At 42.8% G+C, this 20,246-nt stretch overlaps 1 protein-coding gene across 1 annotated transcript in view; it reads left to right on the top strand.

The window, feature by feature from the left end:
- The first annotated feature begins 5,552 nt into the window (after nucleotides 1-5,552).
- Nucleotides 5,553-20,246, top strand: part of LOC149467551 (uncharacterized) — a 37,678-nt gene continuing 22,984 nt past the window's right edge. Inside the window, exons 1-2 of the mRNA XM_089671512.1 lie at nucleotides 5,553-5,757; nucleotides 19,855-20,053. Of these exons, the coding sequence (XP_089527638.1) occupies nucleotides 5,728-5,757; nucleotides 19,855-20,053 (229 nt within the window). The 5' untranslated portion in view covers nucleotides 5,553-5,727. The remainder of the gene's footprint in view (nucleotides 5,758-19,854; nucleotides 20,054-20,246) is intronic.

The raw sequence follows: 20,246 nt of genomic DNA, 5'->3' as shown, positions 1-20,246 counted from the left end.
CCCGCCGCTCTGCCTGGGGGCCCGATGCCTGTCGCTCCGCCTGGGGGCCCGATGCCTGTCGCCCCGCCTGGGGGCCCGATGCCTGTCGCCCCGCCTGGTGGCCTGGTGCCTGCTGCTCCGCCTGGTGGCCCGATGCCTGTCGCCCCGCCTGGGGGCCCGATGCCTGTCGCCCCGCCTGGGGGCCCGATGCCTGTCACCCCGCCTGGTGGCCCGGTGCCTGCTGCTCCGCCTGGTGGCCCGGTGCCTGCTGCTCCGCCTGGTGGCCCGGTGCCTGCTGCTCTGCCTGGTGATCCGATGTGCCTCTGCCCGGAGTCCAGCCCGATGTGCCTCTGCCCGGAGTCCAGCCCGATGTGCCGCTGCCCGCAGTCCAGCCCGATGTGCCGCTGCCCGCAGTCCAGCCCGATGTGCCGCTGCCCGGAGTCCAGCCCGATGTGCCGCTGCCCGGAGTCCAGCCCGATGTGCCAGTCTTTGATATCCCGCCAGTTACCAGACCCAGGCGGTGGAACATTTAGCCCAGCTAGGACTGTTTGGAGCGTCCTGAGGCCGCTCCTTGAGGGGGGGGTACTGTCAGGAATGGACTTGCCAGTAATGGTGGGACTCACCTGCCTTGTGGGCTGCAGTACCAGGGCTGGCCAGCGGGTGCTCCCAGCAATCAGAGACTCAACCCTGCAGCCAGCCAAACACCTGAAACTGCTTATGCAGGTGTATTTAAGTGATGGCCAGACCTGCAGTCTTTGCCTTGGTGTGTGTGTTTTTCCTGGGCCCTGTATCTTGTTCCTGCATCCCTGTTCCTGTCCCTGTCCCTGTCTGACTGATTCGTTGCTGACCCTGCCTGATCCGGACCTCTGCTGACTTCTCCTGTTTCATCCCTGGCTTGTGACCCCCGACCATTCTCTGCCTGACCCCCTGTACCTACCTGCCCGATTGTTATTGACCCGGCCTGCCTGACGACGCTTGCATTGTATGTACTGTTATCTGTGGGTGGTTTGGTTCGTTTGCACTGTGTTATGTTTTAGTATTGCACTGCGTTTATGTTTGTATTGTTAGTCTTCAATAAATTATATTGTTTATAACTTATCTGAAGCCTGCGTTTCCCTGCGTCAGTCACATACCTCTGGTCATACCCTGGAGCCCTGACAGATTCTTACAACAATGAACATTCGATAGGTCAAAAGATCATAATGTGTCCTGCTTCATAACATGAGGCTAGAGCTGCAATGCATTTCTGGGAAAAAGGGTGGGCTATCTATACAGCATTAACTAAACCAAAGGAAAAGGAAGAGCAGAGACAAAATATAGAAAACACTTAAAGGCATATGACCGTCAATATGACAGTTATGTGAAACATGACAAAGATGCTCCCATAGTGTGATAAAGTTTTAATTAAAAGAATAGAGTAATACAAGTGCCCACTCACATGTATATAACTTTAAACAAGCCTTATGTGAAACCACATGCTGTGAGTGTACTTTGCATTGGTGTCTATTGGAGTACCAAGATGGCATCCACGTCAGAAATTACATTACAACGTCCGGAAATTGCGTCACCACGTCCCACGCATTACGTCACATCAGGGATTGATGAAGTATTAGCGTGACGTAACACATGGGACGTGGTGACGCAATTTCCGGACATGGTGACGCCATCTTGGTACTCCAATGGACACCAATGCAAAGTACATCCACAGCATGTGATTTCACATAAGGTTTGTTTAAAGTTATAAACATGTGAGTGGGCACTTGTATTACTCTATTCTTTTAATTAAAACATTATCACACTATGGGAGCATCTTCCTTTTTATCTTCTCTGGCTGTATGAGGATTGGCTGATCCTAGGATATTTCTGAAGAGGCTGCCTACTGTGTCATTATCCATCAGTGAGGGGGAATGATCCATCGTTGGACCCTATACCTTTAGGAGGGGATCCGGGTTCCCGGTTGGTGCGGTATTGCTTGAACAAGCGCTTTGACCCTGTGGGATTGCTTCATGGAGGTGAGGGGGCATTTCACCCAGTGTCGGATCTCTTTCTATGTATAACCTTTCATACACCAACACCATTTAAGGACTATAGAACACCTCTGCCATTTTTAGGTGGTTTTGGACTTTATAGTTTGATTGAATCGTTATAAATTGATGAGACTCACTTTATATGTTGGATGATTTATATATGGTATTGGACCTTTTTTTGATCTATTACTTTTATGTGTCACGGATTTACGCTTGTGTCACTTGTTCTATAATTTATCCCCTAATTTTAGGGTCACAAATAATTAGTTCATTCTTATTTATACTCTACTATTTACATTTCCCAGCTACAGGATTACATTATATAAGCTTTGTGGCTTATAATTTTCCACCATATACAGCATTGTATTAGTGTCACTTAGTCACAAATTTTTTCACCTTATCCCCAATTAGGGGTCACTGCTATATGGTTCACTTTAATCATGCCAGTTTATATTTTGGTTTGAGTTTTGTCTGATCAAATTTTCAGCAACTGTGTTGCGTCATATCAGCTTTGTGGTTTTCACCATTCACCACTTTTTCAATAGATTTTTATTTTCACTATGTGCACTATATGTGTCTTTACGCTGATATTTTTATAGCCAGTATTAGTTGGCACACGGTATAACTGAAGGTATTTTTTCACATCACAGCACTATTTTAGTGCATATTTAGCACTGTAATGGTGGGATTCTGTTTGTGGAATTATCACCATTTATGTTGGCACCATTTATGGTTACTAAGGATTGTCACCTATAGTCACCTATTTATCATTAATGGTGTACCTAGGTTACACCTTAGATTTATAATTTTGGGGGTATTTTCACTGTTATCCATTATTTTGGATTATTCATGTGCATTCTATTCTATATATATATTTTTTTTGAAGATTCCATTTTATAAGTTCGATTTGTGAAGTTTTTTTGTTTTTTTTATTTCTTGATTATTTGATATATACATTTATTAGCGCAGCACCAAATAATTTCTATTTAGCAATTATCCATTGTGGTAGGTCTTAGGGTGTTGGCAGCCTATTGGCAGAGATTGACAATTTAGAGTGTGGGAGGACTATATAGATGCATATTTAGCTACCCATGCTTCTTTTGGGGTAGATAGTACTAACAATTTGAGACTTCTTGGCCTGCACATCCATTGGCTCAAGAACAGGTAGTTACAGAGGCTCTATAAGTATGGAAAATTTGCATAAGATCAGTTCAAGTTGAGATAAGAATAGGTTGTGTTCCAAGAACATAAGACCCCTTTCACACAAGTGGACCGATCAGATCTGCTTGTCCATTTGTTAGGCAGACCCAATCAGATCATCCATTGCCCTCTATGGAGTAGCGGATGTAAACACCCGTCTGCATCCAATCTGGCCTGCTAAAAACAGAGGAATGGGGGATCTGTTCTCCATCTGTCTAGCAGATAAAATCGGATGTGAGTCAGATGTAAATGTATAGGGGGTCTGTTTACATCTTAACACCCATAGAGTAAAATGGGCTGTGTCTGTATCCACTCTGCATGAGTAGAGCAGACGTGGACCTGTCAGCTGCCTGCTCAGCGGGGATCAGCGGAGAGATTCCCTGCTGAGCAGGCGGATCCGCTGTCGGAGTCCACCCACATGAAAGGGGCCTAAGTGACAAACGTTTATGTTGAGCTGGAATATATTTCTTTACTTTTTCTAACTAGTAAAAATCATTGTATTATTCATAAACAAATCTTATAGTGCAGCGATATTGAAATGTAATTCCGATATCAACTCATATGACATACAAATAAACATATTAGTAAAAATAAATGATCAAAACTGATATCACATGTGCCCATATAACACATGTGTAATATAGTAAGTGATCTATAGTCCCTGCTACCATTAACGGACTGGTAACTCAGTAATCACTCCACACGTGTAGACATATACTAGACCCCTCTGAATCACACACTGCAAACGTGATCAGTGTACATACTACGGTGACCAACTTATATATTGAGAAATAATTTCCCTAATGCAAAAGTTCATAAATAGTTCAGATTCATGCTCCACTCAATAACAGTTCAAAAGTGATAACACAGGTGATGATTTCCAGTGATGGTGTCAACACACTCCTCTTATGGCTAGATTGCCCCCTCACCTTCACTCTGCGACCCAATGGGCCATCACACCTCCAAGATCACTTACAGATCTTACTCTAGTAATAATAGATATCCTCAATACTCCTTCCGTGGACCCCTTCACAGGTGGATCAATATTCATGACTCTCAGGACAGTGACATCAACTAAATATACCACTCATCATAGAGCATGATGAGTGAAGAAAAGATCCTTCATAATGTAAACCATCAGCTTCTTTAATAGCGTAAAAATGCCCACTCACTTGTAACATGTAAAATGTAGTTTCCAAACAGCAACAACAAACCACATGCATGGGTGTACTGCATGGGTTAGGGCTCATTCAGGTGTACTAAGATGGCGGCCGAGCCAGATGTACGTCACCGTGGACCGGAAGCTGCGTCACGGCGTATTTACACATTGCGTCACTTAACACGTGACTTCCTCAGGATAGGCTTGCATTTATAGGTACTCCATGTAGCGCAGGAGGAATTTACACTAATTTATTGCATTATTCAAGTTTTTGCTTTATTCAAATGTTTTATATCTGTAGTGCTCTCCTAGTTAGCTAGGGGGAGCTAGAATCCTTATTGATAGAGAGGAGGTCTGAGGAGTAGCCTGGGTGTGATAGTCAGAGGGTCAAATTGTGGTCAGGAGCTGAGAGGCTCTGCAGGACAGCCCCTCTAGAATTTCCCCCTGCTCTAGAGCTTTGGAGGAAGGCCTAGAGGCAGTGGGTGGATCTGAGGAGTGGCTAGCTTGTACTCATGAAGGATCCTGGCCAATCCCCAACAGGAGTTTGGCAAAGGGCCAGGACACCCTTAAAAGTGTTGGATCCTGCTCAGTTGCAGGAGAGAATTTGGGTGGAAGACAGTGAGGAAGATGTGAGGCTGAAGGCAGGAGGCTGTGAGCAGGCCCAGTGGGATGGGGCCTACCTGCAAGCCTGGAGCTGCAAAGGAAAAAAGTTCAGAGCTTCACTGGTCCCCAGAATGAGGACCACCTGTACGGTAGGGCAGGAGCGGCCCAGCTGATAGGACTAATAGCAGCCACAAACCTACCAGTGGTGCAGGAGAGGATCTGAGTAAGTACCCCAGCACCCCCTGGGCGTTTAGGGGAAAGAGAACTCTGGTGGGAACCAGATGCCCTGTTCAGGTATACTTCCAGATTGCAGGGTGAAAGAAGAGAAGTTCAGGACTATAGGGGGACCCAAATCTTTAACGACTACTAAGGGTTGGTGCTACATATCATTATATATTATTTTATACAGTATATAGCACTACTACACATAATTTAAATGCTGCTAAAAAACATAAATGTATAAATGTACAAATATGACTAACAATATTAAGCTTCACATATGTAATGCAGAACAAATAAGTTATCTACTTGTGGTTTTTGCTTTTTTATGATATTAGGTGCAGTCTGTCCCAGACTGGTCAGGTCACTCCCAGAAGAAAAATTTAGATTCTTGCCACTTAACAGCAGTAAGCTTACCTACTTTACTTATTCAACAAGTCAAACTGGATAGAGGTGACACTGATACATCTGTATTGTGTCATAGAGGAGACTGCATTCTGCAGGTATACATTTTGAATTCAGCAGCTGCAAAGCATCAAGATGCCTAGCATTAAATCCCCAGTTGCAATGGTGAGTATCCATATCTTTAAGAACTACATTCTTGGTGCCCAACCTGAAACTTATTGGCAGTTAGGGCTCGTACAGTTGGGGGGGAGTTAGTGGTAAAAACATATCTTGAGCTGTGTTTTTACCACCCTACCAACCCCAGCTGCCTCCGTGGTGGTATTCTCGAGTGTAGCTTAGGCTAAACTTTCAGTACCAAAAGCGGTAACCCCGAGCTACACTTTGGAATACCCTGCAGCATTGCTCCGGGATCCCTGTTTCACTTACCTTGTCCTGCTCTCCTGCGATGTCCCCCCTGCAGCGTCCCCGGGGATCTCCTCTGGCCGATGCCGGTATCCGTCTTCCGGGTTCCATTCCCTGCGAGTGTCAAAATGTACGGGACGTACGGGGGACGGAACCGTTGGGAAATTCAAACATTTTAAAAGTGACATTCACTCAATACACTAAAATCACATAGTAAAACATTACTGTATCAAAGCATTTCACATACATTTAGTCCCGAGTGCTTTGTCCTGTGCCCTGCCTGCATTTTTACTGTTCTTTCTGCCTGGACACTGAGAAAAGTTCACGGCGTCCAAAAAGCGTCCCTTTAGGTCAAAAGCGGTTTTAGACCAGCTAGAGAACAGCGATAGTAAATCAGAACCACTTGCAGAATTGAGTGATAATGATTTGTGGGGAAATTCATCATCAGACACTGAAAACGATTTTGCGACTAAGCTCAGCGATGTGCGAACTTGGGGCTATATTTTAAATTTCAGTGTTTTTGGTTTTGATTATATTATTGAATTAAATGTATTAATATTATATTATTATTTTTCATGATTATGTATTATATTATAATTTATGATTTCGTGTTTCAAATTTTATCATACCCGAGATGTTTACTAGACTCTTGTTCGGACAGATTTCAGTGAGTTATTCCTAAAAATTACAGCCTACAATAAAAAAACGACATATTTCCATGCAAAAAAATGTACCGCTTTGAGCACAGAAATATTGACATAATCATGCCGCTAGGGAGGTTAAGTTGCCAAGGAGGTCACAATGCTTTGCTTCAAGAGAATTGGGTAACATTGCACATGCTTGCGGCACGTTGATGTGACATTTATGGGATTGAAACAGGTGGTGAGGGGGCAACATATCACCTCTTCACTGTCTGCCAAGAGCTGCTGAATAAGTGATCCCACTGTGGATCTCTTTTCAGAGGCGTGACAGTTTTATCGCAATTTAGCTATATTTTGCAGCCCTGTCAATCTGCATCTTCCCTACCAAGATGTTTAATATTTCTTAGACTGGGTTTAAGTAGTTAAATGGTTTGGTTTATTACTTTCATATTAGCTTTTTTTCTGTGTTGTTTATCATTTTTATCTTTTTTACTTCTGAAATTTATAATGAATCTTGCTGTGACAGAAGTAATTTTTAAGGAAGCACTGATGTGTAAAAGAGTTGTAATAGAAGTGATCTCTAGCAGTCTCATGTAATGTGTCTCTAGTCAATGACCATCTCCTGAACAGGGGTGGACTGACTATTCGGGCATTCGGGCACTGCCCGGGGGCCCAGGGTCAGTAGGGGGCCCCATGACATGCCCCTGGTACCTTTCATAGGCTTGTTTGGGTGTGGTTTGAGTGTGGGTGAGCACACGGGCCCATGATCCCCTATTGCCCGGGGGCCCCATGAGTTGTCAGTCCGCCTTTGCTCCTGAAGCATGCTCCCAGTCTCCAACAACTCCTATAACATGTTCATAGTCTCTGACCATCTCCTGCAGAATGTGTACTATTGTCTTTCACCATCTACTGTTGCACATCTGCTCTCAGATTTTTGTAGTGTTAAATTTACTGAACATTATGTATGGCCCTTTCTGATGTCATAGTCTGTTTGAGTGACCACCATTGATCTACATTAATAATTATACACACCCATGGAAGCATAAGAAGTTGTTGACAGCCTGTACTTATACACTATTCAGACTATTCACACTGAGCACCTGGTCACATTGATCACAATCCATGTGATTGGTTTATAAGGGTTAATGTACACTAGCATTAGACCTCTGAAGAGCAATCTGTGGTGGAGGGCATTATGTTACCGGCCACAAAGCCACTCCTCAATGCTGCAGAACAGTTCTAAGGCAGTCACATTCTGGTGAATGGGTCACATTTGGCTGTCTGCCCAGTGCAGCAGGGGAAATAGTTCTTGCCACGGCCACAAAGCAATACATTGCAGTCTCGGCATGTCACGGCATGTCTACACCCCCAACTGTTGCCTTTGCAACTTAAAGTGGTTCTAAAGGCTGAAGGTTTTTCTACCTTAATGCAATCTCTGCCTTAAGGTCATAAAACCTTCATTATGCAGCTCCCCAACCCCCCCCCCCCAGCTCCCGCTCATACTTACCCGAGTCCAATCTCCATCCGGTGATGTGCACAGGAGCAGAGGCTCTCTTGGCTCTGTCCCTCCTCACTGGCTCAGCCTCAATAACAGCCAGTCAGGAGGGAATGGGGGGCAGGGCCGAGTGGGGCTTGAGAGTGAGTCCTCGTGAGTGCCCCCACAGTATGTGGCTTGCTATGGGGGAACTCATGGGGTAGGTGAAAATAGGGTACTTTAAAGGGTTAGTTCACCTTTACAAAACATTCCCATGCAGATAAGGGGTGTCTGATTAAAGTTGAATAATGCCCTTGCTATAGGTTACATTTACATACCTTCCAAGACCTGACTGGAATACTCCAAGACATTGATAAGTGAGGCCTAGTCATAACTGCTCACCTCCACCATCACAGGAGTAAGTTTTTTCTCTGATTCTATCCTGTTCCCACACTCCCCAGATGCAGTAGCTCTAAACATAGCTTTTGAGAGCTCACCGGTGTGATGGAATGTATAGGTAGTTTTTTGGTAAAGGTGAACTAACCCTTATATATGATTGCTGCAGTGGAATAGACAACATTAATCACTATGAACTCTGTACTAATTTCCCCTTTCTGTACACTTTTTAACCAATTGCCACCCATTTACAGTAAAAGTGGGGTTGCACAGTGGCTTAGTGGTTAGCATGTCTGTCTGGCAGTAAATGGGTCATGGGTTCGATTCCCAACCATGGCACCTCCTGCATGGAGTTTGCATGTTCTCTGTGGGTTTCCTCCAGGTGCTCTGGTTTCCTCCCATACTCCAAAGACATGCTGGTAGTTTAATTGGCTCCTGTCTAAATTGGCCCTAAAATGTGTATGTATGAATGTGAGTTAGCAACCTTAAACTGTACACCCCTTGAGGGTTAGGGACTGATGTGAATGTACAATATATATATGTGTAAAGGGCTGCATAAAATGACAGCACTATATAAGTAACTGAAATAAATAAATAAAAGTACTGTGAGGAGGAGGAGGGGGTCAAAGTGGTTAAAGCACTTAGGCACAGCTAGGCTTAGTGACACACTGGTATGTTGCTGAGCGCATGTGCACTATCCCTCCCATGGAGCGTGCAGCTGTGTCCAGATCACAGTGGCTGGGGTATCATTTGATCGCTATGACCTATCATAGTAATCACATGATTAAAATTTAGACAAAACAGTTTCATGACTGCTTGCTTACTGTTGTGAAGCTGTGATTGGCCCACAGCTATCACATGGTACCTGAGACCCTTTACCGTGCTGTAGCCAATCACAGCATGTCAGCAGAAAGCATGTTGTAATGAATAGAAATCCATTCATGACAGATAGCTATGGCTTAACCTCCCTGGCGGTATGATCATGTCAGGAATTTTGTGCTGAAAGCGGTACCATTTTTTTGCATGGAAATATGTAGTTTTTAATTGTAGGCTGTAATTTTTAGGAATAACTCACTGAAATCTATCCGAAAAAGAGTCTATTAAACATTCCGGATATGATAAAACTTGAAACACAAAATCATAAATTATAATTTAATAAATAATCATAAAAAATAATAATATAATAATAATAAATTTAATTCAATAATATAATCAAACCAAAAACACTGAAATTTGAAATACAGAGGCAAATTCGCACATCGCTGAGCAGAAGTCGCAAAATCGTTTTCAGTGTCTGATGACGAATTTCCCCACAAATCATTATCACTCAATTCTGCAAGTGGTTCTGATTTACTATCGCTGTTCTAAAACCGCTTTTGATGTAAAGGGACGCTTTTTGGCCGCCATGGACTTTTCTACGTTTCCAGGCAGAAAGAACAGTCAAAATGCAGGCAGGGCGCTGGACAAAGCAGTGGGGACACAATGTATGTGAAATGCAGTGAAAAAGCAATGACAGCAAAAATGTCATTTTTTAAAAATTTCAAATTTCCCGCCGGTTCCGCCGCCCGAACGTTCCGACGTCACGGGGACCGGAACACGGAAGTCAGATGCCGGCATCCGCCGGAGGAGATGGATGGGGACGCTGCAGGGGACACATCGTGGGAGCGAAGGACAAGGTAAGTGCTGCAGGGACCCCCAGAGAACGCTGCATAGTAAGCCCGAGTGTAGCTCGGGGTTACCGTTCTTGGTATAGAAATTCTACCCCAAGCTACACTCGGGAACACCGCCAAGGAGGTTAAACAATGATCATCAATTTTGGAAATTGTTCTTGTTTTTTGGAATATTTGTTTAGTTCTTTACATGAAAGTAAGGTTAATAATATAACTTAGAATCTTCAGGTTCACTCAAATTAGTTGATGCAAAAATGAATACACCCTACAACAAAAACTACTACATCTAGCATTTTGTATGACCTTCATGATTTGTAAGGACAGCACCAAGTATTCTAGGCATGGAATGAACAAGTTGGCGACATATTGCAACATCAATCTTTTTCCATTCCTCAAGAATGACCTCTTTTAGAGCCTGGATGCTGGATGGAGAGTGATGCTCATCTTGTCTCTTCAAAATTCCCTATAGGTGTTCGGTTGGGTTCAGATCAGGAGACATACTTGGCCACTGAATCACTTTCACCCTGTTCTTCTTCAGAAATGCAACAGTGGCCTTAGATGTGTGTTTTGGATCATTGTCATATTGGAAAATGCATGATGATCAAGGACACAGAGTGATGGTAGCATCTTCTCTTTCAATATAGAGCAGTACATCTGTGAATTCATGATAGCATCAATGCAATGCAGATCCCCGACACTGGCAGCACTCATGCAGCCCCACAGAAGGACACTGCCACCACCATGTTTCATTGTATGCACCATGCATATTTTTTTGCATGGTTTTCACTTTTGTAACGCCATACAGTTTGCCTTCAGTTCCAGAAACATTTATCTTGGTCATCACTCAGAGTACAGAGTCCCAGTAGTCTTATTCTTTTTCAGTATGGGTCCTGGAAAATTCTAGGTGGGCTTTTTTTGTGCATGGGCTTTAAGAAAGGCTTCTGACACCCATGCATGCATTCCTCTGCAGTGTACGCCGTATTGTATGATGGGAAATAATCACCCCAGTTTGGCTTTCTACTTCTTTAGCTAACTGCAGTGAACTTGCAAGGCAATTTTCTTAAACCCTTCTCATCAGAAGAGGCTCCTGTCGAAGTGTTAATTTCCGTGGACAGCCTGGACATCTCTGTGAGATGGTTGCAGTTCCATCTTTGTTAAATTTTTGTATCACTTTTGCTACAGTATTCTGACTGATAAGTAAAGTTTTGCTCATCTTCTTGTAGTCTTCACCTTTCATCTGTAATGAAATTATTTTATTTCTCAGGCCTTGTGACATTTCTTTTCCATGTGGTGCCATTGCTGACAGCTGCTGTCTGCTGGACACCGGTTTAACTGGTTGCCGACCAGCCACAGTGTTTTTACTGCAGTAGGGCAGCACCTCTGCGCAGAATGCCGTTTTTAAACTGTGCTCTGCAAAACAGGTAGAGGGCGCGCGAGGCACGCGAGGCGCGTGCCCGCCCTACCCGTCCCGCCGATCACGGCAGTGGGTGTCCATCACCGGGTCCTGGCGATTACCAGCAATCACTGACAGAGAGCACCGCTGCAGTGTTTACACTGCAAGTCTGCTCTCTGTCAGTTCAGAGCACGCTGAACCTGAGAGAAGAGTTTATCTCTCGGGATCAGCGTGTTCCCGTGAAGTACACACCGCCGCCCCCTAGTAAAACACTCCTCTCACACAGTTAACCCTTTCATTACCTAAAAAATGTTAACCCCTTCCTCCCTAGTGCCATTAGTACAGTGTCAGTGTTTTTTTTTGCACTGATCACTGTTATGGTGTCACTGGGGATGTCAGTGACCCCAAGTGAGCTCCCCACCCCAGTGGCAAAATGCCCGTCGCAGTCCCGCCATAAGTCGCTGATCACTGTCATAAATTGCTGATCACCACCATAAGTCGCTGATCACCGCCATTATTAGTATAATGAAAAAAAAATCCCAGTATCTTTCCCACCATTTGTAGACACTATACCTTTCACGTAAACCAATTAATTTGCACGTATTGGGATTTTTTTAGCAAAGACATGTCGCAGAATACATTTTGGCAGAAATTTTATGACTAAATTAGATTTTTACATTTTTTTACTGGACATGTTTTATAGCAAAAAGTCCAAAATATTGTTTTTTTCTCAAATTTGTCAGCCTTTTTTTTTTATAGCGCAAAAAATAAAAAGCGCACAGGCAATCAAATACCACCAAAAGAAAGCTCAATTTGGGGGAAAAAAAGGATGTAAATTTAATTTGGGTGCAATGTTGCATGACTGCGCAATTGTCAGTTAAAGTAACGCAGCGAAGTAACACAAACCGCTTCCTGACCGCCCTATAGCAGAAATATATATACGTGATTTGCGCTTCCGTGGTTTTCACACCCCTCCCAGATAGCGTCAGATTGCCCGTCAGTACACCAGTCATCACATTTACCCCTTGATTGCCAGGATCATGCTCATGCACAATAAACCTCTATTGCTATTATAGTGTCTGAACGGGTCAATATCTTTATTCAGATCAGCACTATACCAGCGTTCACATTAGTATAGCGTCCCCAAAAATGCAGCATTAATGGGATAACCTGCCAGCACCTGCATTTAGCCCCTACGCTTACCACCCCCACCCCCCCTTCTCCCCCAGAAAGTGCAGTGTCAGTAGGTCACTGTCACTTCATACATTGCACACAAAACTGCAGTGTTCGCAGAATCAGGCCTGATCTCTGTTAGCACTTGCCGGTAAATTTTGATGACTCTCATATGCAGCAGAGTGCTAGTACTGGTGCCGCTCTACCTTTTGGTGAACTGGCGAGTACCAGCAGTCTAGTACATCTTGGTCTTTCACATACCTCCTTGATTTTTGGAGCTGTTTTTCACGGAATATCTGTATGCGTTGATTGTGGATCAAATCAATTTATATGAAAAACAATTTATCGCTGCCAACCCAAATTCAAACCTTGCCAGACCAGTCGCATGGAAACTAATTACGGTTTTCGAATTTACATTTTTTTTGGGCCTAACCCTCAACATGGGCATTACTAAAAGAAATGAATTGCAGTTGTATTGTTCCGCAGACCCGATTCATCATATACCCGTGTTCTCTGCTGCCATGGCCATGCATAGATATGAGAGTATAATGTGTTTTATGCATTTCAACGACCATACACTCTGTCATCCTTGGGGTAATCCTGAATTTGACCGTCTCCACAAAATTCAGCCCGTCACAAATCACCTTAACCAAAAATTTGTAGATGTCTATACTCCCCAGCAAGACATCTGCGTTGATGAGTCCTTCATTCATTTTTATGACCGCCTTGCATTCAAACAATTTCTCCCCAGCAAGTGTGCCAGATATGGGGTCAAGATATAGAAGACCTGTGAGAGGACAACAGGCTATACTTATAAGTTTTCGATTTACGAGGGAATAGAAAGTCACGTGGAGCCCCCTGGATGCCCAGACTACATGGGGAGCAGTGGCAAGATAATTTAGGACTTGGTATCATCATTTCTCCATATGGGGTACCACTTATACGTGGACAATTTTTATTCAAGCGTGCCACTATTTAGACATTTGTTCAATCTTGGAACTGGCGCATGTGGCAAAGTGTGACCTAATGTGTGCCCACCATTAGAAGTGGGTGGATGCAGGGCAGTATATTCTAATGGTGGACATACCATGCACTTTTTCTGGCAGAGATTTCTTCTCATTTTTTCATTTAGCCCACAGGCTGCATACAAAAAAAAAGAACATAGTATATACACCCAGCAAGGACCAGCGACATACTGGTACAGCACTGGACTTTGAATGGTTATACCAGGATGATGCCTACAGCTGCAGACATCATCCTGGTATCGTTTTTTTCAGCCAACGATCAGCTTTCATGTAAAACCAATCCTAGTGGCTAATTATCTGCAGGATTGCTTTTACAAGCAGCGGGAGATGATGCCCCCCCCCTCCCCTGCTGCCTTCTACGGCCTTCTCGGGCAGTCTCGTGCCATCGGGGAAACCTCAGAATGCAGCCAGTGTTTCTGCCAGCTGACCATAGAGCTGATTAGAGACCAGAATGGTGCCAATCATCTCTATAGCCTAAGAATTCAGAAGCTACAAGCATTTCATCACTTCAGTTTCGCAGGATATAAACAGCGCCATTTGTAAATTGGGAAAGCATCTGATCACACCGATCTTGGTTTGATTAGATAATGTAAGGGCAGAGGAGATATCCAGAGTCTGATAGACCCCAGATTTCTCAAAAAAGAATATATGACAATGCCCATTGAAGTTATAGGGGATATTTGCATTCCCTGTGATAGCATTAAAAGTGATAAAAAAAATGAAAGGTACAATGTAAAATTAATAAAAAAAAATCAAAATAACTAAAAAAAAAAAATCGCCCCCCCCAAGCCTTGACCCTGTGCCGGTATGTAAACAGAAGTTGCACCATACATGTGAGGTATTGTCTTGAACGTCAGATCAAGGGCAGTAATTCTAACACTAGACCTCCTCTGTAAATCTAAAATGGTAGCTTTTAAAGGCTTTTAAAGTGTTGCCTATGGATATTAAAAATGTTTGCTGTTTGTCGCCATTGCACAGTTTATGGAAAATGAAGAAAAAAAACAAACATATTTTTTCAATTTTTTTTATATTTCAAAACCTTGTGAGAAAAAATGAGATCTGCAAAATACTCACCATGCCTCTTTTTAAATTCCTTGGGGTGTCTACTTTTTAGAAAGGGGTCATTTGGGGGGGTTTGGTGCTATCCTGGCATGTCTGGGCCTTCGAAACTGTGATAGGTAGTGAGGAAGTGAAATGAGGAAGTTACGCACCTTCAGGCTTTCAAAGTGGTCATTGGATTTCAGCCTCCTGTATGTGGCTAGGCTCCCAAAAAGTCTCACACACGTGGTATCCCCATACTCGGTAGAAGTAGCAGAATGTATTTTGGGGTGTAATTCCACATATACCCATGGCTTGTGCAAGAAATAAATAATTTAAATGACAACTTTGTGTAAAAAAAAAAAAAGATTTTGTCATTTTCCAGAAACTTGTGGAAAAAAATCAATCTTCCATGGACTCAATATGCCTCTCAGCAGATAGCTTAGGGCAGGGGTCTGCAACCTTTAAGACATAAAGAGCCACTTGGACCCGTTTCCGAGAGGGAAAAAAAGACTGGGAGCCGCAAAACCATTGCAACATTTAAAACAAATCCGACACTGCATATATTGCAAAAAGCGCTCTGGTCATGAAGGGGGTTTAAGGACCCAGTAAGCAAAGGGTTAATCGGGCCACAGTGTATCGTCATAATCACAATCATAGCCTTAGGTCAGTGGTGGGCAACCTTTTTTTTCAACTGAGCCAAATCTCGCCAAAACCACGATTGAAATTTATTTTGTGAGCCACATTTTTAAAACTGAAAATACATCCCACATATAGTAATTCATCCCCCATAGTAATTCATCCCCCATATAGTAATTCATCCCCCACATAGTAATTAATGCCCCATATAGTAATTCATCCCCCATAGTAATTCATCCCCCCTATAGTAATTCATTCCCCATATTGTGTCAATTCACTTACCTTTGCTCCGCGCGTTCATCTCGCTGTGTTCCCGCGCCGTTCCGGTCTTCAGGGCGGACTGTGAGAGGAGAGGAGTTCGTCACGCTGCCCCGCCTACATCCTGACAGCCAATGTTTGCCACGCTCCGCGGGCCGGATTAAAAGGTCCGCCGGGCCGTAGTTTGCCCATTGCTGGGCTAGCTGCAGAGTCTTGACTTTTGGGGCGGCCGCCCGAGAGGAGGGAGGGGAGCGGGCGCCCGGCACACAGAAGAGCCGCACTGAAGTGTGTAAATAGCCGCGGCTTGCCGACCACTGAGCTACGGCAACCCTATTGCCTGTCGCCTGGTGGGCAGTGTGCTCCGGAGCCGCAACAAAGGTGAAAGAGCCGCGGGTTGCCGACACCCGGCTTAGGGTGTCTACTTTGCGAAAAGGGGTCATTTGAGGGTGTTTGTATTATCCTGGTATTTTAGCACCTCAAGAAATGTGATGGGCAGTCAGAAAGTGAAAGCTGTGTAAATTCCATTATCTATGCCACAGTTTGTAGACGCTATAACTTTCACACAAAGCAATAAATATACACTTACTGGGATTTTTTAACCAAAAACATGTAACAGGATACATTTTGGCCTAAATTTATGACGAAATGTTAGTTTTTTTTGGATATTTTTTATGACCGAAATGAGAAAATACTGTTTTTATTTTTCAAAAACATTTTTTTTCTTCAAAACTTTTTCTGGTTATAGCACCAAAAATAAAAAGTGCACAGGTGATCAAATACCACCAAAAGAAAGCTCTATTTGTTTGAAAAAAGGACATAAATTAATTATGTCCCATATTGCATGACCGCGCAATTCTCCGTTAAACTAGCGCAGCGCTGTATAGCAAAAAAATGGCGTAAATTGCAGTATCTATACTATAGTTTGTAGACGCTATAACTTTCACACAAAGCAATCAATATACACTTATTGGGATTTTTTTTTACCAAAAACATGGAGCAGAATTCATTTTGGCCTAAATTTATAATTAACTTTGAGTTTACTATTTATTTTTTTATAGCTGAAAGTAAAAAATATTGTTTTTCTTCAAAATTTTTGGTCTTTTTTTGTTTATAGCGTGAAAAATAAAAAGTGCACAGGTGATCAAATACCACCAAAAGAAAGCTCTATTTGTGTGAAAAAAAAGACGTAAATTTCATTTGGGTACGGTATTGCATGACCGCGCAATTATCAGTTGAATTAGTGCAGCGCCGAGTAGCAAAAGGGGAAGGGTGGTAAATCCTCAGGAGGGCAAGTAGTTAATAAATAATTAATGTTGTGTTGTTAATTAGGATTTTGTTGTCCAAAATTCATTTTTACAACGTGGTCTTGAATGAATTTGTTAGGAAAAATACATTTTTGTGTGTGCAAATTAACAAATCTTGTTTGCAATCAATGGCACGCATTTGTGGGAGTATTTTGTAGTATAGTGTTCCATAGAAAATGTTGATTCTGAAAGTAAAGTAAAGGTTTTCCGACAAATTTGTTGGGGTGTACTCATTTATGCTGAGCACAGTAAATCATTGGGTTAACAAGTCCTTTATCTGAAAGAACGTGTAGGCAACAGGATATAGTAAGGATCATAATCATTGTCCGGTTTCTTTTTTGCTATCTGTGTCCCATAGAGGGAATCCGGGGGTGTCATCAGTGTCACCAGAACTAGTGTTGCCATTGGAAAATTCCCCCTCTATCACTGTTCTGAAGTCAACCTAAAATTTGGGATTTTCTTTTACTTCCCCTTTTTATGATAATAGTATACTGGACAAACAGAGAGGGTGAATCTCCCTAATGGGGACACAGACAACAAAAACACTGACAAGTGTTCTAATCCCTCTCCAATCTATCCAAAACAAAAATAAAATGCTTTTAGTTATGCTTTAACCCCTGGATACCAGCTTGGTGGACAAAGGGTTAGGCAGGACCATAGACCAGTACTAAAGGCCACACCACATGCAGTCCAGTGTATTTTTGTCTGTATCAAAAATGCATTGAAAGTAGGTTTTATGGCTTCCGATGATATACAGTCAGGTTCATAAATATTGGGACATCGACACAATTCTAACATTTTTGGCTCTATACACCACCACAATGGATTTGAAAAGAAACAAACAAGATGTGCTTTAACTGCAGACTGTCAGCTTTAATTTGAGGGTATTTACATCCAAAGCAGGTGAACGGTGTAGGAATTACAACAGTTTGCATATGTGCCTCCCACTTGTTAAGGGACCAAAAGTAATGGGACAGAATAATAATCATAAATCAAACTTTCACTTTTTAATACTTGGTTGCAAATCCTTTGCAGTCAATTACAGCCTGAAGTCTGGAACGCATAGACATCACCAGACGCTAGGTTTCATCCCTGGTGATGCTCTGCCAGGCCTCTACTGCAACTGTTTTCAGTTCCTGCTTGTTCTTGGGGCATTTTCCCTTCAGCAAGTGAAATGCATGCTCAATCGGATTCAGGTCAGGTGATTGACTTGGCCATTGCATAACATTCCCTTAAAAAACTCTTTGGTTGCTTTTGCAGTATGCTTTGGGTCATTGTCCATTTGCACTGTGAAGCGGCGTCCAATGAGTTCTGAAGCATTTGGCTGAATATGAGCAGATAATATTGCCCGAAACACTTCAGAATTCATCCTGCTGCTTTTGTCAGCAGTCACATCATCAATAAATACAAGAGAACCAGTTCCATTGGCAGCCATACATGCCCACGCCATGACACTACCACCACCACCATGCTTCACTGATGAGGTGATATGCTTAGGATCATGAGCAGTTCCTTTCCTTCTCCATACTCTTCTCTTCCCATCACTCTGGTACAAGTTGATCTTGGTCTCATCTGTCCATAGGATGTTGTTCCAGAACTGTGAAGGCTTTTTAAGATGTCGTTTGGCAAACTCTAATCTGGCCTTCCTGTTTTTGAGGCTCACCATAGGTTTACATCTTGTGGTATACCCTCTATATTCAGTCTGGTGAAGTCTTCTCTTGATTGTTGACTTTGACACACATACACCTACCTCCTGGAGAGTGTTCTTGATCTGGCCAACTGTTGTGAAGGGTGTTTTCTTCACCAGGGAAAGAATTCTTCGGTCATCCACCACAGTTGTTTTCCGTGGTCTTCCGGGTCTTTTGACTGGGCTGAGCTCACCGGTGCATTTCTTCTTTTTAAGAATGTTCCAAACAGTTGTTTTGGCCACGCCTAATATTTTTGCTATCTCTCTGATGGGTTTGTTTTGTTTTTTCAGCCTAATGATGGCTTGCTTCACTGATAGTGAAAGCTCTTTGGATCTCATCTTGAGAGTTGACAGCAACAGATTCCAAATGCAAATAGCACACTTGAAATGAACTCTGGACCTTTTATCTGCTCATTGTAATTGGGATAATGAGGGAATAACACACACCTGGCCATGGAACAGCTGAGAAGCCAATTGTCCCATTACTTTTGGTCCCTAACAAGTGGGAGGCACATATGCAAACTGTTGTAATTCCTACACCGTTCACCTGATTTGGATGTAAATACCCTCAAATTAAAGCTGACAGTTAAAGCACATCTTGTTCATTTCATTTCAAATCCATTGTGGTGGTGTATAGAGCCAAAAATGTTAGAATTGTGTCGATGTCCCAATATTTATGGCCCTAACTGTAGTTCACATCAGTTCCAGGGCGTTTCAGTTCCTGAAAAAAGTAGAACATGTTGCATTTTATCTGCACTGGAACATGGTAAAATACATCAAAAACACATTGGAACGCATCATAAACACACAAGACCCCAGTACAGTGAAAAAAGAAAACACAGGAAAAAGAAAAAAACAAATGAAGAAAATAAAACATCTGGATTGCATCTGAAAATGCATGAAAAATGCACTGGTAGACATCAAAAACGTGTTAAAAATGTGCATACAGAAACACATCCGAAACGGATCTGGAGTGTGTTTTTGTGGTGTGAGCCACCCCTAAAAGATAAAGAAGCTGCATACTCAGTAACTGATTAAATCAGCTGCTGAAAATGGTTAAACGGAGGATTTGTATACTTTTATAGGTGTAAGAAGTAACTAGTCTGGATGTGAACATCATGTATGTATAGATGCTTTAATCAATGTATATTTCTCCCAACAGATGAGTCCTGCAGTACAAATCTTTGCCCTTATCTTTCTTGCCTGGTTTTCAGCCAGTGTTGATGCCTATGGAAATGGCCAAGTTACTGATGCATGTATCACAATGATGCCAGTACATGGTGCCCCAGCACAGACCACCTCCTCACCATATATTCTAAATTTGTCTAAAACCACTTACAGTCCTGGAGAGAACATTATAGGTAAGAGTCATGCATGGATTTAATGTAATGAACCGTTACCTTTAGGTACTGCAGGGAAGGAGGCATGAAGGAGTAGGTGATGGCTGCTTATCTTTAATTTACATTTTCTGCAAATGAGCAGTTTATTCCTTTTGTGTCAGTTGCCTCCTGGCCCTTTAAGGGTTTTAAAATCTGTGAGTCAGGCCTTTGGATC

The sequence above is a fragment of the Staurois parvus genome, unplaced genomic scaffold (genome assembly GCF_062004578.1).
Source record: "Staurois parvus isolate SC_StPar_1 unplaced genomic scaffold, SC_StPar_1.0 ptg000106l, whole genome shotgun sequence".
NCBI lineage: Eukaryota > Metazoa > Chordata > Amphibia > Anura > Ranidae > Staurois > Staurois parvus.
This window is presented reverse-complemented; position numbering and strand designations above follow the sequence as displayed.